Source organism: Neolamprologus multifasciatus, chromosome 2, assembly GCF_963576455.1.
Source record: "Neolamprologus multifasciatus chromosome 2, fNeoMul1.2, whole genome shotgun sequence".
Lineage (NCBI taxonomy): Eukaryota > Metazoa > Chordata > Actinopteri > Cichliformes > Cichlidae > Neolamprologus > Neolamprologus multifasciatus.
Window position 1 is genome coordinate 29,083,433 of NC_140440.1, and position 27,333 is coordinate 29,110,765.

At 40.7% G+C, this 27,333-nt stretch overlaps 1 protein-coding gene and 1 pseudogene across 2 annotated transcripts; both read left to right on the forward strand.

The window, feature by feature from the left end:
* On the forward strand, positions 1-952 carry LOC146524691 (uncharacterized; annotated as a pseudogene).
* Positions 953-3,952: 3,000 nt separating this feature from the next.
* hrh2a (histamine receptor H2a) lies at positions 3,953-24,214 on the forward strand. Of its 2 annotated transcripts, XR_014868848.1 has the most exons (5): positions 3,953-4,713; positions 16,001-17,440; positions 19,753-19,924; positions 20,290-20,474; positions 21,106-24,214. XR_014868848.1 is itself a non-coding variant. In XM_085131567.1 (4 exons), the coding sequence occupies exons 2-4, from the start codon at positions 16,420-16,422 to the stop codon at positions 20,306-20,308; spliced, it is 1,212 nt and encodes a 403-aa protein (XP_084987693.1). In that variant the 5' UTR covers positions 3,953-4,713; positions 16,001-16,419; the 3' UTR covers positions 20,309-20,964. The 2 variants fall into 2 exon arrangements, 1 of the variants encoding a protein (XP_084987693.1); XM_085131567.1 differs by lacking the exon at positions 21,106-24,214 and having other exon boundaries at positions 20,290-20,964.
* The last annotated feature ends 3,119 nt before the right edge of the window (positions 24,215-27,333 follow it).

Genomic DNA, 27,333 nt, shown 5'->3' on the forward strand with positions numbered 1-27,333 from the left:
ATCAGCTCATCTCGCAGCTGCTATCCAGGCTAGACGCCTTCGTTTGGTAACATCCGATACACGAGCTGCCTCATGTTGCTTCCAGGTTGGGAAAGAATGAAAAGATAAACCATTTTTCTCTTTTGGCTCTCGGAGGAGGCGGACGCACTTTTTCTCCTCTCCTCTCCCTTATCTTCCCTGCTTATGTCCTTGTCTAGTCTCGTGTTTTTTGTATTACTTTCCCTGGAACACTCTCTCACAGTCTGTTTCTAAAACCTAAAGAGAATTATGGATTTGATCAACTGGTCTCTGAATGCTATTGACACCCTTTTCTCAACGAGAAGTCTGGGCTCGGGAGAGCGCGAGTGCCCTGGAGGGACTTTCCCTGCCGGATACACGATGGACGGGTAGCAAGAATGGAGGGTCGTGTGCCTGGCGGGACTGTCGATCGAGGACGCTGAAGATATCTACCTATTTGGAACCATGATAACAGGGTTCTTGCTGATCGGAGCTGGCTTGGCCCTGACTTATCGGAGAATTAAGAGAGCAGAACCAGCTGTTCAAACCCCCCCAAGGCTGCCCGCTGGGATTGAAACGATGGGACGAGGTGCGACTTCTCAGAATGGGCTCATTGAAAGCAGCATGGTTAAGAACTTGGAGACGCTTACAGCTGCCGTGGATACTCAGAATAACACCTCTGAACGTATATTGGGTTACATCAAGGAGAGGCCTGCTCAAAATAACACCTTTGAGCGAAAGTTGGATTACATTGTAGAACAGCTCACTGCAGTTGTGAGTTCTCAGAATCGGCTCTCTGAGCAAAAGACTGACAACACCACGGAACGGAGGTTTGATACCATCATGGGGAAGCTCGCGGTTCTCCAACGGGAGATTGAGAGACCAGTGTCGGAGTGTTAAAGAACAGCTTTGAAATTCTCATGAGTTGTTGCAAAAGAAAAATTACCATCATAATCTGGCTAGCCCTTCGGTGCCACCTGTGGGCTCAAGGCTGGAGCCGAACAAAAACTCCCTGATAACGACTGTGTTGAGTCTGTTCCTTCCCAATACATGCAAGGCCACTTGGGTTGGCTGAAAGACTGTTTACTTAGGGCGAAAACGAAGGACACTGTCTCAGCTGAACTATGGACACGCACACACATACATATACTGATACTGATAAGCACTCACTGATGCATCACCCTCTCTACCCCGGATCCAACGCCACCTCCAACGCTTACCTCCCCTCTGATGTGGACATCGGGTCAGCTGGAGGCGCAGTCGAATATTGCAGCGGTCCCAGATCAGATGTACACACTGGAACACTTTCCCATGTTGCTTGTCTGTGTTTATTGTGCTATGGTGTGTTGATATCTGTGCATTCCTGTATTATCCTTTTGTGTTACACATTTCAATGTTTTTTTTCCTCCCTACCTAGCCTGACCTGTCTCCCCAATGTGATGTTTGTGTATTGTATGTACGGTCGGCAAGGTCTGTCATCTCAGTTGTGGGCAAAAGACCTGCAACTGACAAATAAAGGCTATCTCATCATCTCATCTCATCATCTCATTTTCAAGCTTATTCTCTCACCGGTCGTGCAATCGAACATTGCAGCCGACCACACAGCAAATACGAACTGTGGCTGTTGTGTGGGCCTTCGCTCCCTTTTCGCTTGCGCTTTGTTTTGACCCCGAAAATGGCGGATCAGGCCAAAATCCTTTCTACGCCCACCCCCGTGACATCACGCTCCAAAGCCCTATAGGGAGCGCCTATTGGAGCACGTTTCACACACGGTTGCTGTACGTATACAGCCGGTGTTAAAGCTCACAGCCCGACACACACCAACACAACAGCATTGATAGCACAGACATCAAGGCGGCGAGGCGTGATTGCGGGTGCCGCTCAGGTGTGTCCGCCTCCCCTGCAGCGGCGGTACAGGCCCCACCACACACATTAACCAGGTAAAATATTTTGTAAATATCTATTTTTCATCTTTTAGCAGCATAGTGCTTTTTTCCAATTATTTTTTAAAAGTCAGGTCAAGGCTCCAAAAGCACAAACGCAATATAAGGGTGGCGGCTCACAACAGTTTTTGTTTGCTATATGGATCATTTTAGTTCAGCTGGGTGTCTTTCCTTTTGTTATATTTCTTTAAGAGTTCAAAATGTGTTAATTACATAAATAAAATGTAATTTTCTCTGTAGCACTTCATGGTTTTAAGCAACACACCTTAGTTGTTCACACAAAGCATAAAAGTAAAAAACAATATATACAGTGTTATCTTCATTTTAGATGTCAAAAAGTATTTGCGGCTCCCAGTGTTTTCTTTTGCGTGGAAACCGGGTCCAAATGGCTCTTTGGGTGCTAAAGGTTGCTGACCCCTGGCCTAGGGGATCAAGTGTTGACCCTTTGCCTCTTGTTAATTCGCCTTTACAAGGAAATGTGTGCTCCTACTATTTTCACCAGTTTGTAGAACTGAACTACATCATTTCTACTCCAGGGAACTGCTTAGATCCAGTTGGGAGTAGTTGGAGAGGTCTTAGAGAATTCTAAAGGTTTCGAACAGGGTTGTCTTAAGTGTCTTTGAATAATCTTGATTTTAATGTTAGGACATATAGAATAGCATAGCCCATCCTTTCTAGAATAATCTAGAAAGGATGGGCTATGCTCAATTATTACACTGCGTTGTTGTTCGATGTCCCCACCCACTTTGACACCACATGCTAGAGAAATTGCATCCTTTATCACACCAGCTGAATTATTTTCAGTTACAGTTATGCCATTTGGGTTGAGAAATGCTCCTGCCACATTACAGTGCCAGACGAACTGCATCGTTTCTGGTTTGGAAGGGTGTGCTGTATTGATATGATGTAGTTTTATATAGCAACACCTGTCAAGATCATCTTAGGTGCATCCAGGCTTTATTCGATCATCTAGTTAAGGCAAATGTTAGAATGAGTCTTGCCAAATGTGAGTTTTCTAAGGCCACCTATTTGGTTAAGGTGGTTGAACAAGAGAATGCACATCCCTTCAGAGCCAAAGTGGAGGCTCTTGAGTTCCTTCCTACCACTACTAAGAGACAATGTCAGTGATTTCTTGGAATGGAGTTTTACCATGAGTTTTTAAAAAATTCTCTTCTGTGGTTCCTCTAACTAATGTAACTCCCAAAGTTAAGTTCTAGTGGTCAGATCACTGTCAAAAAGCCTTTGAGGACATCAAGGCTCTTCTTGCTTCTGCTTCAGTACTTGCAGGGTCATCTTATCACAGTTTCATGAAACTGTAACTTATTAAGTAATTATGTTCTCCCCGTTCCACTGCTACACCAAATCAGCTTGAGTAGTCCGGCCATTCTTGTCCGATGTCAACATGGCATTTAAATCCAGAAAACTGCAGCTCACTGGATATTTTCTCTATTTTGGGTCATTATCTGTAAACCCTATAAACCATAGTGTTGGTTGTGTGGTAAATTCCTAGTACATCTGCAGATCTGTTGTTTCACCTCATCTGGATAGTCTGATATTTCAGAAACCAGCAGCCATCCGAAGTTCAGTGTCACTTTAATCACCTTTCTTTCTCATTCTCGTGCTCTGAACTTCAGTAGGTCATCCTGACCATGTCTAAATCCCTAAAATTGCTGCTACATGATTAGATATTTGCAACAGCGAGGAATTGCACAGGTGCACCAAATAAAGTAACCAATGAGAGTATGGGGTTTCATTGCCAACTACCTTTCGCATACTTTCTACAAACTTAAATAGTTTATTTTCTTATTTTATTTCTCTAACTTGCTGTAAAAGCACTGGAGCTAAAAGGCCCAATAAGCGGCATCCATCCACAGTCTTATTTTTAATATGCATCACAAACAGAACCATTGGCAGTCCTAACTCAGAACTGACTCCAAGTTAGGAATGCCAGTCAGGCACTGACATAGAAGGTCCTCTAGAAATCTTGTTGTTATGGAAACATGGTTTGAGACTGAGACATGCTATCGATATAACACTGAAACAAAGGTGAAATATTAGGAATTGGGACCTAGAAATGACTGACAACATTTGTGTACACAAAAAAGGGCAATGAGAGAAAAATAGATATACAAAGTGAGAAGCAGAGAGAGAAAATGGATGACAAAAGATGTCTTATCTCATAGTTTTGTAGTGGAAATAAACTGGAACTCAAGGAGGAGGAAAATAAGGTAGGCCTTAAAGGTGCACAGCATGGAATAAAAAAAAAGACCCAACAGAAATTAGCTGATGTACAGCCGAAGGAATAAAAAGAAGCAGCTGGCAGAGGGTGCCTCTCTAACAAGAAGAGAAAGCACAAAAGAGTAATTTGCTTTTGAAATTATTTTATGGACACTGCCATTCTCTTGTCACATCTTATAAATTGTATGTGCCATATGCCAGAACAAAGAAGATGCTCCTCAACACTTTGATACAGACTGGCCGATATTACCTGAATAAATTAGGCAACCTGTTGTATTCAGCCTTAATGGAATTAGTATGAGCCGACAACAATAGGAGACGCACAGAGAGCAAGGGGAAAAGAGAGAGAGAGAGGAATGGAGCTGTGCGAGGACTTGCTACTCCCTTCCTCTTTCTCTCTTCTCTTTCCCACACACACTTACACACTCGTTACACACAGAAAGGCACACACTTCATGAGCAAGACTGTGGTTCGCTCTGGGAGCAGAGCAGTGTAACGAGGGCAGTCATCACAGACGAAGAGAAGAAGCGCTGAGGTGAGTGATAGTTTCCTAATTTATACTTGCTGTTTAATATGTCTTCAAATTTAAACGAGCTAGGTGTGAAAACACGGCGAATGCTGTAGCCAGGCAGCATAATCAAGCTTGAGTTAATATTTGATCTGCACTGTGTTATTTGAGTGCTTTTCAGCAGCCAAGCAAGAATGCTGATTAATAAAAATAAAAAAGTTAAATTCATTTAAGATTGGTCAAATAGGTGATGAAACCGTATTTAATTGACAGCACAGTCAGTACAAATTCCATTTAAGTCTCTTTTTATGTTCTGATATCAGATTTTCTTTATAGTTTATTGCATTTAAATGCAAAGATGAGGAGAAAAAAATGTATAGAAGCAGTACGTATGTGGGCAGTGACGTGGTGTATGAATAGAATAGACAATTTCTATAGAATGAATAGAAATTGTCAGATGTCAGAGGTTTGCTGCTGTGTAGAATTCAGCTGGGCCACTTCTGAGCCTGATGTGAACATGTGAACTACGCACAAAGACAAATATACAAAGAGGTCGTGTAATCAGTTCTGAATATGAGGAAGTGAGATTATTCTTTGTGTGATCATTTCTCTTTTACACTTTGAAGGTCTGTGTTTTAACTTTACCCTTCCCATTTTATATATAAAAACAGTGTGAATTTCTATTATAAAACCTTAAAGGCGGGGCTAAAAAGGCAAGTAGATCAGCACAGAGGGTGGCAGAGTAGCTATGACTTTTTTTGGCTACTTAAATTACAACAAGACATAACAAATATGTCTGCGTTACATAGTAGCATGTACTTGTTAGCATGTACATTCCTATGCATTGTCCTATTGTCCTATTATCCATAAAGTCTTCCTGGAGTTGCTGATAAACAAAATATAAGTATTTTATCCCTTAAACTGTGGGAGTATTGGGAAATAAAATCGAATTAAAATCAAATTAATTAAATTCCTGATTCTATTTTTTCAAATTAGTGATTTCCAGAAGGTTACATTTGGTATTTATAGGCATTTAATATTGGCTATATCTAATAATGTTATTTTGTTGTAAATCACTTTGTATATAAGAGATTACTGAGACAATCTGGCTTTTAACTATTGCACTGGTTTCATTGATTTTTATGGAGTTAAGGAAGGACTAGCTATGCTCTTTCAGCCATTGTGCAGTCACATCTAATGATACCCACCATTGCTGTTTCTTTGAGAAACATGCAATATCATACATTTAAAGCAAGATATACAAACTCTGACATAAGCTGGCCTATATAAAATTGAAATGTGCAGTTATTCAAATAAAGGTCGCCACATACATAGCTCAAACTGGATGTTACACCTAAGTGAGCAAAGAATGAGAAACGGTTACAAGAATAGCAAGAGGATGTGGTTTAGTGTCATGACATGGTCACCGCATCTTATTTGCTGTTCAGCAGTTCAGAAGTTCCCTTTCAAATGTGCTGCTGGTAACTGTATGAACTGTATCAGCTGTATCCCAGCTGATAACAGTTGTGTGCAGATTTGGTCTGTGTGTGTCTAACCCACATTACACAACATTATTTCTGTAAAGGACTCTATATGGCTGCAATGATAACATGTGATCTGGTAAGGTCAAGCATGACATATGACATAATGAGTGCAATCAATCACCTCCATGTGACCCAAACTTGCATTTGTGTGTGTGTGTGTGTGTGTGTGTGTGTGCGTGCATGTGCGTGTACCACAGCAAAGCATGCTGTTAGTGTCTATGCATATTTTATGCGTCTGATCCCCCTGTCTGTCTGCAGTCATGTCTGTCGCAGTGTGTTTCATTTCCATGCTTCATCAGGATTCCACAGCTTTCCTTCACTGGTTAGAATACACAACAGCTAGCCTACCAAGCACCCCAGACTAAAGGACAGAAACAAAGGCAAGCAGGAAGACAAATGTGAACACATACACACAGACAAACATGCACGCACATTCACAACAAAACAGACAGCCACAGATTGCTTTGCAAAAATCAGAGGAAGTCAGTGAGCCAAGTATTTGATAACCAATTAAACTGTATTAAGATGAATTAAAGATTTGTATTCCTGATTGTATTATGTTTCTCTAATGGACGATGTATGCACATCATCCACAAGTTACTTTCAACATCAGTAGTCCTCTTTAGCACTAGACAAATGTTTATTGATCTGATGATAGTTGAAAAAAAAAATTACGTTTTCAGAATCGCACCAGCTGCCGTACAGTCTAATCTTCTTTTTGCCGTTGAATAATTTAACCACTTAGCTGCTGTCCAATCATAATCAAATAAATATGTTACTCAAAAATGCATGAATTCACGGCAAAACAAGAGATTTGATTCAGCGCACAATCTCAGGCCATTGCCATACTTCCTGAAACATAAATGAATGTATAGCTGAGTTATTTCTTGGAACCATGACTAGTCGGTAGCAATCAGTCTGAAAAGGCAATCTCACCCCTTGCAATTCAGCAGGGGGTGAAATTACCTTTTGGAGTCAGTTGAGAGGGTAGATTAATCTAAGCATATTCAAAAGACATTACATTGCATTTATCACAATAGATGTGATTACTTTGATTACCTATTGGGATGATGAGGAGCATCCATTTATTATTGGTTTATTTCTAAAAAGACGCATCTGGCGAGCAAAAAAAAAAAAAAAAAAAAAAGAGGTCAGAGGATGAACACTTGGTATTTGGAGAATATCACAATTTAGGCAGAGAGTCCCAGCAGAGAGATAAATAACTCCATTGCTCATCCCAGAGCTTAGACCATGTCTGGTAAAGAGCCACTGTTCTAAGTACTTTTCTGCCTGCCTTTCATCCTTATACCCAAATTGGACTCTTTTCACAAGACCGCTTGCTGAGTAAAGAAAGATCTGGGTGAGACCGGATGAAGCCTCTTCAGCTCATTTATATCTCCCTACATTGAGAAGACAAAGACAGGAAAATATTGCTGCAATTAACAGTTAATCACTTTATATTTCATCTCTCTTAAGTCCTCAAAATACTGGGCGTCACCTTATTAAAGACAGGATGAACTCTTAAAGTGCTGTTTTCATATCCATAAACCCATGTGACCCTTTTCCTCAACACCTGAAAACATTTTTTTACACTGTTGTTTTTCAAGAAACTGAGGAGGATAGTGCAGCCTTTTATATCCCGTGGAAAACAAAATACTCAGCAGTCATTAGAATCCATTACGGTCCTCAAAATCCATTACCAAGACACATGTTTTGGGTCATGTTAGTGTGTCAGTGCAGACCTACATGTGCATGCATGAATGTGTGTTATTATATAGTGCATACAGCTGCAGTAGCACTCACCACTGCTTTCCATTAGGGACAACTAATGAGTGGTTTGTGAAAGAAAACAGATGGTCAGTAATAAAGTGTCTAAATGAGGGATTTTTAAAAAAAACTTTTTTATTTTTTTCATTTTTACACATCATCACATTTTGTTTCCCAGCATTAAGGTGAATGACATTGACTGACTTTATTTTTTACTATCTACACAGACTATTGGTGACATAATACCGATGAAAGACTTTTGCATCTTGTGCTAAATAAATTATGTGTTTACTATAAGTGACTGGTCAAGGCTGTATAATAATATAATAAATTAAAACATAAATGTTTATACAAAGATAAACACAGGAAGCAAGCATAGTTAAGTTCTCACACATGCACTGTGACATGGGAAGTTGAACTAATGCACTGAGCTCAGAGCAAGTAAGAATAGCACACGCATACATAGCGTATATATACATTTTCTGTATGGTATGCCCAAGGTTGTGATAAAGTTGCCATTGTTTAAAAAAAAATGACTGTAAGGCCTGTGTTGAAAGCAAGCCAAATCTATTTGTAGCTCTCTGCAAGAAAATGTGCATGAGAGACAAAGTGAGTGGCACATTTTGATGTTGTAAACAGGTGAAATTTGGGGTCTGTCTGTTGTTCTGTGAGACATAAAGGCTCGTGCATTTAGGAAATGGACTTCATGCGTTAGTGGCTCTGTTATCGGTGTTTGCTCTGGATCAGGGGTAGGCAACTCCAGGCCTCGAGTGCCGGTATCCTGCAGGTTTTAGATCTCACCCTGGGTCAACACACCTGAATCAAATTATAAGTTCATTACCAGGCCTCTGGAGAACTTCAAGACATGTCGAGGAGGTAATTTAGCCATTTAAATCAGCTGTGTTGGATCAAGGACATCTAAAACCTGCAGGACACTGGCACTCGAGGCCTGGAGTTGCCTACCCCTGCTTTGGATGTAGCTCAGTGCTGAGTAAGTCATAGAAATGTGCAGATTAGAAGAGTTCAAAGATTACAGATTTGGTGCTGGTTTCTGTGGAACCAAATTTAATTAAAACATTTCTTTTCATTATGTCGTGTAATTTTCTTTCTTCCTATCTTGATTTGAAGCCATTGGCTCAGAGTCTCAGCATCTTTATCTAGCGTGATAAGCAAGTGGCACTGAACCAAGTCTGGCAAATCTCCCATTATCCATTACAGTGTTAGAAAACAGAGAGGCAAACATTACCCACCACCTACTGACGCAACCACATTTAATAGACACACATTGCCCACACACAATCTCTCTTACCTATCTAGTAGTGGTTTTCCACATTCCACCAGGCACACATTAAAAGCGTAAGCCGACATGTCATTGGTGTTCTCAGAGTACAAATACCGCTCTGTAAATCTGTAAACAAGGTCTATGTGGAAAAGTCTGGATGTAAAGCTTTGAATAATTTGTCATTCAAGGTTGTTATTTGTTAATGGAAAACTACATACAGTACTGTGCAAAAGTCTGAAGCCCCCCCCCTTTCATTTCTTTCGAATTTGCTTCCAAGGAGACAGATTTTCTTGTAATTTTGGAGAAGTGGTTTTGAACAGTTGTTTTCCAAGCTTTCTGAAGGTCATTCGAAATTTCTTCTTTGACAATTTGTTGTTGATTCGCTCATCTCAGTCCAGTCCCTGTCCATTTTCAGAGGAAAGCTTTTATGTTGTTTTGTTTATTTGACCCCATAACACTGACCGATGAATTATTTAAGCATAAAAAGGCACCTAACTCAAGGGATGAACCAAAGTTGGGTCTATTCATAACAGACTACTTAGCAATGAGGAGAACCAATTTTAAACTAAATTGTATCTTTAGGTATTTTGTTATTAGCAGCCTGGTACAAAAGCACATCATTTTTTTTTCAGTGTTCTTTAGATTAATCTATGACAAAAGGCAAGTTAGACCCCCCAAAATAGTATTTTTACGTCATTCCCGAAGATGTGTTAGCTGGTGGTATATTGTTGCATGGTGTGCAGTGTGACCTTTAAAAACTGGAGAAAACTTGAGATGTGGAGAACAAAACAAGAATGGCTTTAAAACTACCTTAGCAGATGAACAGTATGTGAAGTCATGTCTTTTTTAAAAAAAATGCAGAAAATACTGCAAAAGACCTGATACAGAATCTGTGAGATGCATCTTGTCCTTCAGTTGATTCATCTACTGTTTGCTGAATCCTCATCAGAATGGGCCTCAGTGCGAAGGTGACTGTGAAGATGCCATTCTATTTCTTGATATATATTTTTAAAGGGGGTCCTGTGTTCCTATGTTCAATGTTTTTAGTTTTACTCTCCCCTTGTGACGTTGTTATGTTCATGTGTGTCAACTGTTTCCCCATGTGTTTCCATTTCCCTCATTATCCTCCCGTGTATTTAGTCCGTGTGTCTTCAGTCATTCCTTGTCAGGTCGTCTGTTGTTCACGCTATGTTCTTTACACCAGGTTTCTAGGTTTCATGTCCAGGTTTTTTCATATTGTTGGCTTAGATTCCCCAGTTTAGGTTTGTGTTATTTTTGTTTCAGTTTGCCTTGCCTTTTGTTTGTACCTTTTACCAGCCTTATTAAACGTCTCGCTTTTTGTTAACATTCAAGTTTTGTTCCCTGTTCCTTGGAGTCTGCGTTTTGGGTCCTTCTCGTCAATTCATACAGTCTGCCCTCGCCAGACTGTGACAGAACAACCTGACCATGTTGGACCCAGCAGACATTTACTTCAGTGACTTTGTTGAATTTAAAATTTGTGCCTCGCAACTTCGAGGACTCTGGATTATTTCCTGCGCAGGGAAGCAGGAGGAAGAGAAGGACTCCATTCGGGCCCAACTAGCTCGGATAGCAATGGCCAACCCAGGATTTATGGACTACTTGCTGGTAGACTCTAAGAACTTTGTTTTGGCCACAATTGAGAAAGCCCCGGAGGTGAGCACAAGTGACACCATCGTCTCAGAACAGGACAATGTTTTAAGGGACTCCCTAGTTTCTGTATCTGTCCCTAGTGAACTATCTAAGGATGTGTATGATGTGACTGGTGAGAACGTTACAGATAACAAGGTGCCATCCACCATATTTAAACTGGCTAAGCTACTTGGACTTACTGACTGTTTTATCTGAGCCTGCATCCATGACTCCTGTCCCTGCTCCCAGGCCAGCTGAGGTTGTGCTAGCCCCTGCACCCATATCAGCTCCTCAGGTGAGAATGGCAGCTGCCCAGCCGTTGCCGGTGCCTGTCCCGGCTTCCAGGGTGAGGGGGGTTGTGAACCAGTCCACCCCTGCACCCCCAGGGTGAAGTCAGCCAGGATACAGCCCGTCTCTGCACCCGTACCTACTCTCCGGGTGGGAGCAACTAGTGTCCAGCAGGTGCCTGCACCCTTTCCTGTTTCCGCTGGAGGCTCTAGTGAGCCCGTCCAGCCTTTTTCCTTATGTTTAGGAAGCTCAGGAGAATTGGATCTGTACCCGCTGGCTCTGTGCCTGTCTCTTCAGCTGGGGGGCCCGAGGAGCCCGTCCAGCCTCATGCCACGTCAGCTGGGGGGCCCGAGGAGCCCGTCCAGCCTCATGCCTCGTCAGCTGGGAGGCCCGAGGAGCCCGACCAGCCTCATGCCACGTCAGCTGGGGGGCCCGAGGAGCCTTTTATTTGTACCTTTTACCAGCCTCATTAAACGGCTCGCTTTTTATTAACATTCAAGTTTTGTTCCCTGTTCCTTGGAGTCTGCGTTTTGGGTCCTTCTCATCAATTCATACAGTCTGCCCTCGCCAGACTGTGACAGGCAAAGACAGGAAAGCTGGGAATAAGATGGAGAGGACACAGTGAATAACCTTTGGGCACATTTAAATCAGGCCACTGCATTAGACTTGCATATGTGGGTCACATGCTAGTAAGGCCAATAAGCTGCCAGTGGCCATGAGGAAACATGAAAGGAAACAGGTAGAAATGTGTGACACTGAGGAAAAATGTACTGAAAATCAGTTGCTGTAGGTCTTACAAATAGTTATCTGAAAAATGTCTAATTAGCATTTTTCAGCATGATAATGATCCCCTCCATGCTACAAATGCAATAAAAGGATACCTGGATAGAAAAACACATAATGGGATACTGACCTGCCCAACCTGGACCTCAAATCAAAGCAGTGTGGGATCATCTTGCCAGAAAATGGAACAAAAGGCAGGAAACATGAGAATATGAATGTCAACCAAGAAGCCTGGAGACCTATTCCTGAAGACTACTTGAAGAAATTACAAGAGAGTTCAGGCTGTGCTGAAGAATAACCACTCTGTTTTTGAGTTATACTTGTAGGAGCCATAATTAAATGTATTGAATTTTTTGATTATCACTGGGTTTTCATTTGTTTGGTTGCTATGGTGATGTGTAATGGGAGTCACGTGGGTGCTAGCGGTGACATTAAGAGGGCATTGTCAGTCTGTCATTCACTGGTTTTGATTTTGACAGAGAGGAGGGCTGGGTAGCCTTAGTTTTTGTTGACCGCTGCACAACATGTTTCGCCTTGTTACATTAGAGCCTGTGGCATTGTAAGAGTCCAAATCGCGAGATGACATTACTCTGTAAATACTTTAATAAACAAGCAAACAATTCCACCTCTCGCATTATTGCGTAAAGTTGACAGCGCGTCAGGCAAATAGGCAGGCTCCATCCCCGGCCTCTAGCGACTGTGGAAGTCACTACATCTTTAGTCAACAAAAAACGGCATTCTGGAGAAGCAAGCCGCAAGCAGGATCAAAGAAATCAATCAAGGAACCTGAAAGACGCCAAGTAAGTGCAGCGCATCTGAATAAGTGAGCCAGCAGCACCGACACACCTGACGCAATTCTGAGGAGCGCAGGTAAGAATACCTGTGCATGTCTGGTTGTGGAAAAGGAAGCCACTTTGCATTAGCGCTGAGATGTTTCAAGAGGAGACACTGAATGGAATGAATGTTGGTTAAATGTGCAACGTTTTTGGCTGCACTCTTGGATTGATGTCTGCGCTGCGACTTATTAATTATGCTGCTTGGATGACGTTCAAATGGACAATTAAAGTTACGTTGAAAGGATTTTATGGTCAAAGTCTATTGTGGCTTCCAGTGGATATGTTTTAATGGATGATCACTGAAGATTAAATTAAAAAAAAAAATTGAACAAACAAACGGGGAAAATCATGAGTCAAACAGGTGGTGATGATTGTTCCTCTAATGATTTGGGGGGAAAGAGAGAAAGAAAAATGACTGGAAAGGCATTGTTGAATAAAATCGAAAAATTACAAAATGAATGCAAAAGATATGTCAATAAAATGAAAGGACTAATACAAAAAATGAAAGAGCTAATGCAACACAATGAAAATCTTTCTCAAATTAAGCAGTATGTGGTGGATTTAAAGGCACTGTGTGGAAAGGCTTCAAGCTCAAAACAAGCAAACAATTCCACCTCTCGCATTATTGCATAAAGTTGACAGCGCGTCAGGCAAATAGGCAGGCTCCATCCCCGGCCTCTAGCGACTGTGGAAGTCGCTACAATACTTGTCACCTTATACAGTACTTATACCATATTTCTATTCAAGTTTGCATGTTTCAATAAATCAGTGCACTCATCACCCATTTTCCCAGCAAAATATAGAGAAATGATGGGTGGTTTAAGACTTTTGCACTGTGCTGTGTATTACCATTGTGGCACAAAGTCACTTTAGAAAGTATTCAGGTCCCTGCCATGTTTGTTTTAGAAGGCCGGCGTAACCACAGCATTCGAAAAAGAAGTTCCACTTCCTCTGTGATAGAAACACTGAGCCTTCCTGATGTTCCTGCAGTAGCGAACAACCTGTACTGTAGAGAAATAAATCACATCTTTAGCAACAGCCTTTTACCTTTTGTCACCATCTATAGACTCAGACTCAGGTTGAGATAGATTGTAAAAGATATAACTTAGAGGGAAAGCCAATGCAGAAATGCATTACACTTGGATTCTTCTAATCATCCAGCTGAGAATACAACTGGTATAGAAAGCTAGACCTCAGCAAAGCCTGTGCATTGTCACACAGTGCCCAGACATTTACCTGGTGTTGTATCATGTTCACAATAAATGTTTGAGCCCTTGTTGTCCCAGTTGTCCCAGTGCCTTTCAGAGTAGAATTCTAACCTGTGAGTGGATCTTTCCTCCAAAAGTTAACAAACTCCTCCAACAGATGTCCAAGGGCTATTTGACCCAAGCAGGGAAAAATATGCATAGCTGGCAAGTTTTGGCATTTCAGGTAATCCTAAAACTCACTGACAGCCATTTCTAAAAGCAAATAATTTTCCAAACTTTTCCTTTTCCTTTCTGAATATGAACCTCGTTCCTTGTTCTGCTCACAAGACAGTGAAAGACTTCACTTCTATCCATTTTTAATTAAAAAAAAGATTTTTTTTCATGGTTTTCTGCTTTAAAATTTAGTTTGATTTAGTAATAACAGTTTTCAGAAGTGCTCCTAAACCCTTGCGGTGATTTCCACCTCAATATTGTGTATTATGGATGAAGTGGCACCTGAAGGCCTGAACATCACAGCCATTTAGTCATGGTCTTTGCCACTAGCATTCAGAGGTTGCTCAATTTTCTCTCTCTCTTTTTTTTTTTTTTGTGAAAATTCCTCCCTCGAAGGAAGGGAGCATATTATTGGTTCTGTTTGTCTGTCTGTATGTCTGTTTGTTGGCAGTCTATTGACCACAATATATAATTTTCAAATTTTGTGTGATGGTGAATTTAAATGACATCTCGAGCTGATTTAATTTTGATAAAATTTGGATCAAGTTGGTCATGGGCACAGCAAATGTGAAAACCAGTGAAAACTTCATATTAGCAAAAAAAAAAAGAAAGAAAGTATGGATTGTCTTCAAATTTCACAGCAATATACTAGGAGAAATGAGTACCTAGGTTGGCTAAGCATTTTACCTTGACCATCATTTTTAGCACCCGAGGTCAATGTTGTCCTTGAAAAAACATTTGAGAAAACATATTGAGTAACATATCATATAAAAGGGCAAAAAGAGAGTTGTACAACACACTTTTTATTTTTCACTATGATGCCCTATCACGACACAATGATACCATAAGAGACTGATGTCATCATATTGTAATAAAAACATTAAACTTTAGCAATTGCCCTTCGTGGAGGAGTTGTACTTTCTGAGTGCTCTTGTTGTTATTATTATATATTATGTTAATATCTTGCTATTGATAGAAAATTTGCTCACATATTGTGAGTTCTAGTTCTCTTTTTATATCCAGCCATATCAACAATTAGGCTGTGTATGAGACGCCCTTGATTTAAATATTTACCGATAACTGAATTTTTCAGATTGACTGTTTGTTTGAAAACAGGTTTGTAAAATGGAAGCACATAAGAATACAGAGTGGCATACATGTAAAATATGATGATGCATGTAATGAATTAATTATGTGCAAGCTCACAATGAAATAATTAGCATCATGCATTATACATTTAAAACATTAGGTGTCAGACATGCATGCAACCATCTAAAGCTGCACAAAAGTGAGTGCCATTGCTGGTGCTGTAGCATCTGTAGCACTAATTTCAACCTTAAACAACATTTCAACAGGTTAATATGTGTCATTTTAAAGACACACTACTGAAGTTTTCAAAGAAGAAACAACAAACTCTCTGGCAAACAAAATCTGAATTTACAAGCAATTAAATGCTCCTTCACATGACCTCCTCAGTTCAAACAGGACAGGATCTTATCAGTGTAACCCAGTTTGTCCTAATATGACATCTACCATTTGTTTGACAAGCTGCCTTTGCTTTAATATTGCAGGCATTAAAGGGTTATTACAGTAGTAGTATAATAGCAGTTACATAACATAAATTACAGTTACAACCAATTTATAAGAAAGCCGCATCTTTTTGACGTGTGAGTGTAGAAGTGTGTATCTGTGACTGTACGGCATAATGGCTTATTAATTGTACTTTTTGTCTTTTCCCACTAGGTGTCACTATAACCATACGAAATGATGCTGAAGACAGAAAGATGAACCATGAACCACTGTTAATCAGCCTTGCAGACATAAAGCCGTTCAACAACCAACCAACAGCCAGTCGGATTATTATTTTCTTTTACTGTCATTAGTATGTATGGAAAATCTGTTCTTATCAGTCCATATGATACTTTTTAGGTTTTCAACAACAGGAAACAATCAGTTACTACCTACATTGGAAATACAGGGAGAGCTGGAGATAAAGGAATTACATGTGGGTGGCCAAGATTTTAAGTGGCACTTAATCAATGAGAGCCCTTGAAGCAACCATCCTTCATCTGATTAAAATCTGACACAAAAACAGGACAATGGTTCACATAAAGCAGTGGTCATGATGTCGTCTGATTGACTCCAGTGAAGCAACAGCAATAATGTTGTCCAAAGTAATGCTGGCCTTCATCTTGATCCTTCTCATCCTCCTGACTGTCGCTGGTAATGTACTTGTGTGCCTGGCTGTCTGTGCCTCTCGACGTCTCCGCTGCCTCACTAACTGTTTCATTGTGTCGCTGGCTGTGACAGACCTGCTGCTCGGCCTCTTAGTCCTCCCTTTCTCTGCTCTCCTACAGCTAAATGAAGAGTGGCCACTTGGCGCAGTCTTCTGCAACTTCTATATCTCCATGGATGTTATGTTGTGCACTGCCTCCATCCTCACCCTCCTGGCAATCAGTGTCGATCGCTACCTGGCAGTGACCATGCCTCTGAGATATGCATCACTGGTGTTACCGTGGAGAGTTGCTGTAGCCATGGCGAGTGTCTGGACTGTGTCTCTGGCCGTGTCTTTCTTGCCCATCCAAATGGGATGGAACACCGTTAATGGGACAGTCCAGAACCACGGGCCTTGGGCTTCGGAGGGGAAATGTCGTTTTGAACTGAACAGACCGTATGTGCTTACTGACTCTCTTCTCACCTTCTACCTGCCTCTGGTGGCTATGTGCTGGACCTACCTCAGAATACTTCGCATTGCACGTGCACAGGCCAAGCGCATTGTCAGTGAACGCCCCACTTGCATCACCAGCTACAACTGCAGGACCAATTCTTCCACTACCACCACTGTGATTTCCAGCATTACAGTTGTGGCACTGCGGGAGCACAAAGCCACAGTGACACTGGCAGCAGTGATTGGGGCTTTTGTGGTGTGCTGGTTACCTTATTTCATCCTATTCACAGTGCTGGGCCTACAGGAGCATCCAGACCCTGGCACAGTGCCAGAATATTCCATTGTGCTGTGGCTAGGCTATGCCAACTCAGCCCTAAATCCAATCCTCTACGGAGCCCTCAACAGGGACTTCAGGTCAGCCTATACCCATCTACTGAGATGCCGATGCCCTATGTACAGCAGGTGGAAGAGCCAGCAGATATCCCCTTCTGTATCAGCAGGTAAAGCTGGTCAAAGTAAGTAAAAGTAACATTTGTACTTTTATAGCTGTTTTCCAAATTAATATCACAAACTACTACAAGATACTAAAAGCACTTGTAAAAGTGGAAAGTGAATCTAGTGTTTCTATTAGCCCATGCATAAATTTATCAGGGGCACAAACAAAGATTCCTATTTTCTCCTCATTATGTTAGAGGAAAAAGTTGGCCGTCAGCCATCCAACACCTGTACAAGATCTGTAACGTAGAAACATATGGGGCTTAAAAAGAATATACAGCTTAATGACATCTGTGCAGCAGTGGTAAGAAATATCCTTAAAAATGCATGCATCACCATGTTCTGAAGAGGGAGCTGATATAACAGAAATGCTAAAGGCCCCTAAAATCAAACCTTGTGGCACACCATGGATAAGAGAACTGGAAGAAGACCAAAGGATCCTCCAAACAGATATGAAAAGAACCACTACAAAGTAGAACCTGATACACCCACCCAGTATCCCAGTCTATAGAGCATAATGTGAGGTTCAGCAGTATCAAAGGCAGAGGTTAGGCTCAGTGGGTGAGCAATGAACAACAATTTTGAGATTGGTCTTAAAAGTGCTAAGAAGAGAAAGATTAAGCTTTAAATTTTTTTTTTTTTTTTTTTTTTTTTTAAATATGTGACTAAATAAGCAGGGACTCGATCGGCCATCACTGAAGTTCGCTTACAGTAGGCAGATAGGAACCAATACTAGTAAATGAAACATTTTTGAGTTGCAGGTAAAATATCAAGAGAACAGGAGGATGATGTCAATAACTCAATTAATTTCAACAGATAAAGAAAAGAAACAGGTAAAAATCTTCCTAAAATAACAGGCTCAGCTGGGGCAGGAACAGACAGTGAAGATGTCGAATTATTATTATTTCTCACATTTCTGTTTTTTGTTGTATTTTTTTTTCCTGCAGAGAAAGTATGAACATTTTCATAATTGATTTTTGAAATATTTGTGACAGCAGGTGGAGCAGGAGTAACAATATCACAGTGTCAAATAAAACCCTAGGACTACCTTTGGTCTTTGAAACTAGGTTTGAAAAGCAAGCAGCCTTCGTATTTCTTACTGAAGTTTTAAAGATTTTCAAAGATTATTTAAATGAAAGCAATGAATGGGTAAACAAGTTCAACTTTTTTGACGAGAACCATAAATAATTTATCCAAGGAGAGTTTGAAGAAGGCGCTACTCTAATTTTTAACAGGACATACTTTATCTAAACTGATAAGACAATGACTATTAAAAACATATATTAAAGGATTAACATTGTTATAAGGGGATAAGAATAAATTGAAAGCATAAAAAAATATCAGCAGAAAAACAATTTGAAATTTGAGACCTAACCTGAGTGGGGAGAAAGGCACAAATATTTTTTAAAAAGAATACAGTGATGATCATAAATAAAAATGTTCCTAAAACAAATCCAAACAACATTTAAACTCAAAGTGCAAACAAGCTCCAGTCTGTGTCCTCTGGTATGTGTGGGGCCATAAGCATGCTGGTAACTCGTGATGCTGATAAAAGCTCTGGCAAAGAAGTCAGAGTTGTCATTAATGTGTATGTTAAAATCCCCAGTTGTAACCAATCTGGAAAACTTCATGGAGCATGGTACACCACAGCACAATAAAAAGGACCCTTCTTCATGACTTTAATCAGCTGCTTCAAAAAATATCCAACATTTGCTGAACAACATTAGAACCATTTCCAGACTGCAGCGAGACCTCCTCCTCATTCGCTGTTGGCTAATGAGGGTGTAATCACCCGGGCAAACTCTGATGAGGGACAAATATTTGAGTCACACTGCCAGGTTTAAGTAAGGAATAAAAAAATCTGTTTCTTGGAGAGTACAAAATCAATAAAGCTGAGTTAGCTGGCATGGTGGTGAAAAGGTTAGCACTTACAGCAAGAAGGTTTCTGGTGTCTGGTTTCTGTGTGGACTTTGCATCTTCCCTTTACCTGAGTGCGTTTCCTTCAGGTATTTCAACTTAACCACAGTTCAAATACATGCATTTTAGGTTAATCTGTTTTTCTAATTTGGCCGTGACAGAAAGAATAAATAAAAAATGGCCACGGATGTGAGATAGATAATGTGTTTAAAGCGACAGAATAAAACCTTGTATGAATATATTAAATGTGGCTTGTAGCCTAAAGTCAGTAAGACTACAAATGCACTATACACATACGTACCAGTCCATTTTTTGGTTTCTGACTGTTTTGTATAAGACAGCAAACATTATAGTGTCAATACATTTTACAGTATATCCTTAACCCCAGTTTTCATCTTACCTTGAATTTCCTCAGCCAGAGACCAGCTTACAGAGGTAACGCTGCTGTGCGGCCACACCCCTGCCACCTGCAGAGCAGGTCTAACACATCAAAACGTCATGCTTCAAGAAATGAACAGCAGGACAGCCACAACATCTATCCAATTTGCAAATGGCACTGCTACCACAGATGTCAGTGGTGATGGAAGGTAAATTATTATTCAGGCTATTGTTACATTATGCTTCATGAACATGAATACAGAATGCTGCAGATGAGTTTGTGTCAGCACTGGTGTTATTGCCTGCACAGTCATGACTCAAACTTCATCATATATAAATCGAGTACTTTAAAAAAAAAAAATCATACTTTGCATCCAGACTGGAGTGACAATGCTGCAGCACCAACATTCAGATGAATGTGATGCTATGCAAAAAGAAAACCTGGCTCTGTATGATACCCTGCTTTCAGTATGTCATTGCACTAAATCATATAATGTGTTTCTGTCATACTCTGAAAAATAAAATCTTCTCACTCACACAAATGCACATATATGTCTTTCTCCATTCTTTTCAGTGAACCCAGGTTGTGTTGAGCTTGTGCTGGCAAGGTGGATGGTGTGCTTACAAAACAACCCAGAACAGGAATCCATCAGGTCGATGACAAAAGGGCAACAAACAAACAAAAGATAGACAAAGATGTACAACCCCCTCTATTTGGAAGCATCCAGTATCACAGTAGAAACATCCATAGTACATCATGTAAGTAGAAATACATTCTGACATCCCTATAGCCCCCACAAACCAGTCCAGCTGAGAACAAACGAGCTGTAATACACACATCTTAGCTGTGTCATCCACAGCACATCGGGCCATATTGCCATATGCTTATTAGGCTGAGAAATTTGCTTCCAGAATAAAGGAGTTACATTATCCAGTTTCACACCCTGTTATCATTTCTTTTTATGCATTTTGCGACTATCATTGACTTAATTGTTCATTTTATGTGCATGTGCTCAAAATCTGACTCAGTTACAACAACAAAGAACAAAATCTGCACCCATATTGCCGACAAGAGCACAGAGCTCTGTAGCAACAAGCACACACACACACACACACACACACACACACACACACACACACACACACACACACACACACACACACACACACACAGGAGTGTGCGCAGACACACAGTCCATCAAATCTACATTAAAGCACATAATTATTCGAACATGTTTGCCATCCAGTAATTACTGGATGGCAAACTTTACTTACTTTAACCAGATACCACAAGTTCTCTTTTAGTTTATTACATAATTTTATTGTTGTGATTTTGGGTCAGCTGTCTGATCTGTACATTAATACTGCAGTATTCTTTTTGTGCATACAGCTATTTCCTCCACGGGACCCGTCCTACCTCCTGAAACTTTTATGTGTAGCCCCGTATGTATGTATACATTACCAATGGTGAGTGAATAGACGAGCAAACCTTTGCTCCTTTTCATTTCGGTCTTTATGAATACAAAGATAAGGATCTCTGCAACTCTACGCCTCATCGGTAAGAATCAACTGCACACGCACAGCCAGCTCAATCCACCCAGGACCAAACAAACGATGCTGCTTCTACTCGGACGGAACTAAAACTGAACTTGTTTAACACAATTAGTTGACTGCAGCCAACTGTCACTCAGGGCAACATATGGCCCTAACATGCTCTTAAGCAGACTAACTGTGGATAGTAATGAAGCACAGCAGGACCCAGTGAAGACCAGCCAATTAACTTGTTGTTCATCAATTTCATGAAGGCCTGGATATTTTATATTCTGACTCAAGAGTGCACTCCAGTGGGAATACAAAATACCACGTCTTCAGAATGGGGGAAAAAAAGGAAGAATTGGTGTTAAATTAAAAATGTTCAATAGAATGAGATAACGGAAGGGAGAAGGTGACAAATAGACTCTCGTTACACTTATTTATGTGTTGATAAATATGTGACCTTTCAATGTGTAGCATGTGAAATAATGTTATGTGTAGATTTTAAAGAATGGAGCCCCCTCCATATATTGTTTTACCGTTTATCATTTTGTGGTACAGAGCTGGTAAGTGTAAGCATCGAATCATACTGTAAATGTAACTATGGACTGAATAAATGGCATGCACTGTTCCTCAAAAAGCAAACATACCAATAAAGAGCAGCTCAAATAAAAAAAATATGATACACACCACCGTTTTTGGAGACAATACAGGCCGTTAAGCATGAACAGATCTTATCTTGTGGGATGATGCAGAAAACGTGCGTGTATGGTAAGGAACACAAGCACATTGGAAACAATTCATCACAGCTGTCAGCAAACATCGCTTCAAACTGTTGCCACATTAACACTTAACCTTCTCCATTCTTCAAGCTATTTCCTTTGAGGAATGACTCAGAAGTGTATACTAATATATATACATGCATGTTAGGTTGTAGCTGGAAACGACTGATTTTACAATCCAGTTCGCCACATGGAAACACTTATTTGGTTTATAGCTAGGAGAGTCATTTCTTCAATTCAACTCTAGAGAAATAACGGATTAGTTTTGATTGTTTCAAGTCTGTCTTACTCAATGCTGAACAGATCTCATACGTATTTCATTCTTCATTCTTCAAGCAAGGCATTGCTTTCACGCGTGACTATGTAAAATATGAAGATCAGAAAGAGCCTTTGTTCAGCTGCAGACATTTATGCCAAACATAACTTAAGGAATTTATAGCAAATGTAAGCTCGGAAATACTAGACTCGGATGTTTTTCAGGAAAGGCTCTCTCCTCTTCGACGGGGCTTTTTGACAAGCAACAAGATTTTAAGAACAACTTAAAATCGTTTGAAAGGGGAGTTCTGACAGCAAGATGGCATTTGGAGTCAGTCGAGTAAAAGTGCAAATTACTAAGTGTTGATATGTTCTTATATAAAATTGATGGGATATCATTGATCAGCTGCCAGCTGCGCTGACAATGTCTCAATAAAAAGTGATACTGGTACAGAACATGACATATCTAGCTCAGGCTAAACACCTGACCTGAGAGCAATTAAGTGCTTTGTCTCAAGCTGTCAGGCTAACATTGTGCATCTTCTCATATGCAGTAAACAACAAACCCACAGAAAAAACTTTTGATTGAGATCCAAGTTTAACTGGTCACATACTTCCATATTTACAGTTATGTTTTTTAAAAAAAAGGAGGTAATTATAAGCCTTTACATATCAGGACAAACATTTTTTTTTAAAGTTAATGTAGCTTCAGATGAACAACACATGACAAATTACATGGTGTAATTATGTATTTAAGAAAACCTACACCAAAATGCAGAAGCAGAAGTTCACCTTTACTGCTTCTACTGGAATTTGGAGGTTAACCAGCAACCAGGTGGTGATACTCAAAAGGATTTGATTAAGTGAGACCCTCTATAAAAGCAGACATGTTAACAGTTTGCTGGTTCTCGAGCATTCAGGTGTGTGTTAACACAATGCTGGTTATCAATCTGGAAAGGATTATATAGAAATCTCCCAAAAATGTAAAGTCCATAACTGTAGAATGAGAGAGGATATTCACAAGTGAAAAATCATTCAAAACAGCTGTCAGTCTTCCCAGGCGTGGACGTCCCAGCAAATTCACGCCCGTGTCAGACCGTGCAATGCTCAGAGAAAATGCAAAAAACACAAGAACTACATTTCAGACTCTACACATTTGGCATATTATATGTTACATTTCATGACAGCATCATTAGAAAAATATAGTTGTATTTTTTTTTTTTAGAAGAGTTGCCAAGAGAAAGCTCATTTTCTCTAAAAGTAGAAGGATCTGATAAGTTGGCATAGCTGCATCTGAGGAAACCACAACACTTCAGGAACAATTTCCTTCTGACACATGAAGCCAAGGTGAAGATATTTGGCCATAATTACAATGCCACATTTGGTCAAAACCAAACATCCCTTCAGCACAAACACCTCGTACTAACTGTCAAGCACAGCGGTGAAGGGGTGGTGATTTGGACATGTTTGGCAGCCACAGGACCTGAACACCTTGCAGTCACCGAGTCAACCATGAAATCCTGTGTGTATGAAAGCAGTCAAATGTGAGGTCACCTCTCTGACAGCAAACACTATTGAATCACAGTGTAATTAGTTTTTCACAGATTGCTGTTGCATTTTGGCTTCGTTTTTGCAAAATAACTAATGACAGTGTAATATGTCATGTGTTGTTGTTCATCTGAATCTGTTATTATCTAATTTTAGGCCCCGGAAAAGAACAGATTTTGTTTATGATTTTCTAATACATAATACCTTAGAATTGAAAGAGGTTGTGCTTTCATTTCACCACAACTGTATTTGTTGCATAATGTTGTTTTTTTTTTTTTTAGAGCTGCAGGTTAGAGAGGCTTGTTAAGCAGAGCAGATGTGACCTTACCTGTGGCCATCTTTTACCTGACAGTTTGCAGCTTTAAACACACGTTACTATCAGATCTATATTATCAGCGTGGCTCTGCAAAATAAATGAATACAAAACTAAATAAAGAAGAAGAAGAAATTTTATATTGAGAAAGAAACTTTACATTGTGAGAAAGAAAAAGAATTACGTAGGGCTTCCACAGTTCAAAACACTAAAGTTGGTTAATATCAGAGAGAAAATTGATTCTGTTTTTTTCTTCTCCCTCTAGAGTCCCTCTATTCCTACATAAAAATCATGTGTCCCTTGGTAATTCTGGTCACTTGCTGCTCTTCTCCATCGCTGTGACCACTGACAGCTCAAACCACATGAAAACCATTCATCATGGCTCCTTTAACATTAGATTAATGTGGTGAAAACGGAACACATAAACTCTCTTTCTGTCACTCTAACACACACGCACACACAGACAAAAATACAGTACACACACTCAACTAGCCCTATATAAGCTATCAATCATAGATATTGTCATTATTCAAGTCTGTCATCGACAAGCCCCTTTCCTTCTCCCTCTCCCTCAGTCTGTCTTTCTCGCACTCCCCTTTTCTTTCTCTCTGTTCTCCTATCTTGCACACACACATACACACACACAGACAGAGGAGAAGAGAGAGAATCATGAATCATAAATCTTATGAATGCCATCTAAAGACTGCTCAGCGCTATGAGAAAGAGAGATGATTGATAGACGTGAGTGAGTGTGGCGAAAGGAAAGAAGACGGACAGAAGGTTGCAACCGGCAACACCGAGGTCAGAGACTGCAGTTCAGGGGTCAGATGTATCAGAGCAGGCGCAATATGGCTGAGAAGGAAGGAGAAAATGGGAGGATGAGGAAAAGGAAGGGAGGGAGTAAATGGTTGAAGGGGAAGAGAGGGAGAGAGATAGAGAGAAGAGGGAGGGAGGACGAGAGTATGGGGGATGCTGCCACAGTGAGGCTAAAGCCATAACTCATCTTTTATTAAAAATAATGAAAAAAACTTAATGAGTTAATAATATCTGGAGAAAGAGATAGGGAGTGAGAGAGAGATGGAGGAAGGGACAGGAGGACAGAGAAAAGGAAGGAAAAGAAGAAAGGAAATGAGGAGGGAGCTCAGATGGAAAAGAGAACGGGGTCAGTGCGAGTCTCTTTTCACTCTCTGGTCATTTATTCCACTTTTCAAAGTTCACTCAAGATTCATTATACGAACAGGGACAATCACGGGGACCCCTCTCATTCTGCAGACCTAAATCCCAAAGCCTGCTTGGTAATTAAAGGCACTTAACAACCAATTAACAGTGATGAGCTAAATTAGCAGGGTATTGTCTCCTTTGACTAGGCTACTGCATTATCAGTGTATTGAAAGAGCGATGAACAAACCTCAGTGGCCCGCGTTTGCATGTAGGCAAATGACGGATTAATTACTATTAAAACATCAGCATCTTAATGAGCTTGGAAACAATTAGAGAGGTCGTTAGTGTGTGGAGAACGGCTGAGAACAGAAGAAGGGCGGGCGTGCACAAACAGGAGAGAAATCTTCATTGGGAAGCAATACTGATTAAATGGACGTACGGTCGCACTCATCGCCCAATATCCACGGACTTATTAAATACATGACATCACCATTTGTCTTTTCTACCATCAAGCTACTTTTCTCCTGCCATTATCTTTCCCGCTTCTTCTCAGGCTTCCCCAACTCTGCCTTCGTTTCATCTCTCATAAAAAGCCTTTTTCTTGCTCTTCCATTGCTTTCTCCACTTTCTGCTTTTTAACTCCCATTTCTTCCTTCCCTCCTTCATGCTTGGGGGGCACAGTCCTGTGAAGGAATTTAATATGCAACTTTTATATGAGAAACCAATCGCATACGTCTGGGTCTATTGGGCTCGCAATCTATCGGCCCGGACGGCTAATGCAATAGAGGGAGCCTGGGCTATTTATCACACAGGGAGCTATCTTTTCCTCTCTCTCTCTCCCACTCTGCCCTCGCTCTCTCTGTCTTTATTCAAGCCCAGATTCCTGGCTGCCACTAAATCAGGCCAACTATGAGCTATGGCTGCCCAGAGGGCATCTCCTCTTTTATAGGAGGATTTGGATTTTGTATCTACTGGTTCCTCAGTGGTCGTTGAGACTGTGCAAACGGAAGCTATAAACATTCAACAAACAAAGGCAACAACTTAAATGTTCCTCCATCCCCGCTGTAATGATCGTGAACGTGCGAAGATATATGGAAGGAGGAGGATGCATAAGGCTGATGAATAAGATATCAAGGACATTTACAGTGATGCTGCAAAGATTTGTTGCCGTGCATGTCCTCAGACAAAGAGGGAGAAACGCATGCGAGGATTACGCATACACAGACATGTACGCATTCTGTGCTGTTAGGATAATGCGACATAATTCACACATTATTGCTGTTACTAGTCACACACAGCAGCGGCGCGACGTCAAAAGTTTCCTGCTGAAAAACAAAAGTGACAGTGTGCAGAGGACGCTGCCCACCTGCAGCAATTAAAATGCCTCCAAAAACCAAATTCATTTCAACAAATTAGCCACATTACTGGCCACTGTGTAATCGCTGATGGCAATTAATAAGAAATTAGTCACAATCAGCCCTATATTAACATCTCACCCAGGGGCCGCGGCTGGAAATTAATAACCGGAGATTCATCTCTCTTACTGTCTCTTTTGGCTCTCTCTCTCACACACACACACACACACATGCACACACACCTACGCCCACCTATATTGTTCATGAATCACCTCTAAGACTGATTTTTTCTATGCGGATTGTCTCATATGATCCACAATCTGCTCATGTCAGCTAGCCAGCTTCCTCTTTACCGGGGTGTGAAAACCCCCTGAAAGACACGAGTGTGAGCGTGTGCATGTGCATGTGTATTTTCTCAGCGGTACAGTCAACACATGCGCTCTTAACAGTTTGTGGACATACATTACATAGAGATACTATATGTCTGTGTGGTGTGCACTGTGTATGTGTGTGAGTCAGGTGCTACATAAAATGGGGTGGGGGCATGGTGTTTGTGTGTTGGGGGGCGAACTGAGCCCGCCTCTAGGGGTCCTCACACCAATCAGCACAGCGCACCAAGAATCAATTAACACCAGTGGGAGGGGGCAGAGGCTATGGCACCATGCACACTT

Coding starts and splice junctions, on each gene's coding strand:
- hrh2a (XM_085131567.1), top strand. CDS start 16,420: ATGTTGTCCAAAGTAATGCTGGCCTTCATCTTGATCCTTCTCATCCTC. Junction 17,441..19,752: donor AGCAGGTAAAGCTGGTCAAA/GTAAGTAAAAGT, acceptor GAATTTCCTCAG/CCAGAGACCAGCTTACAGAG.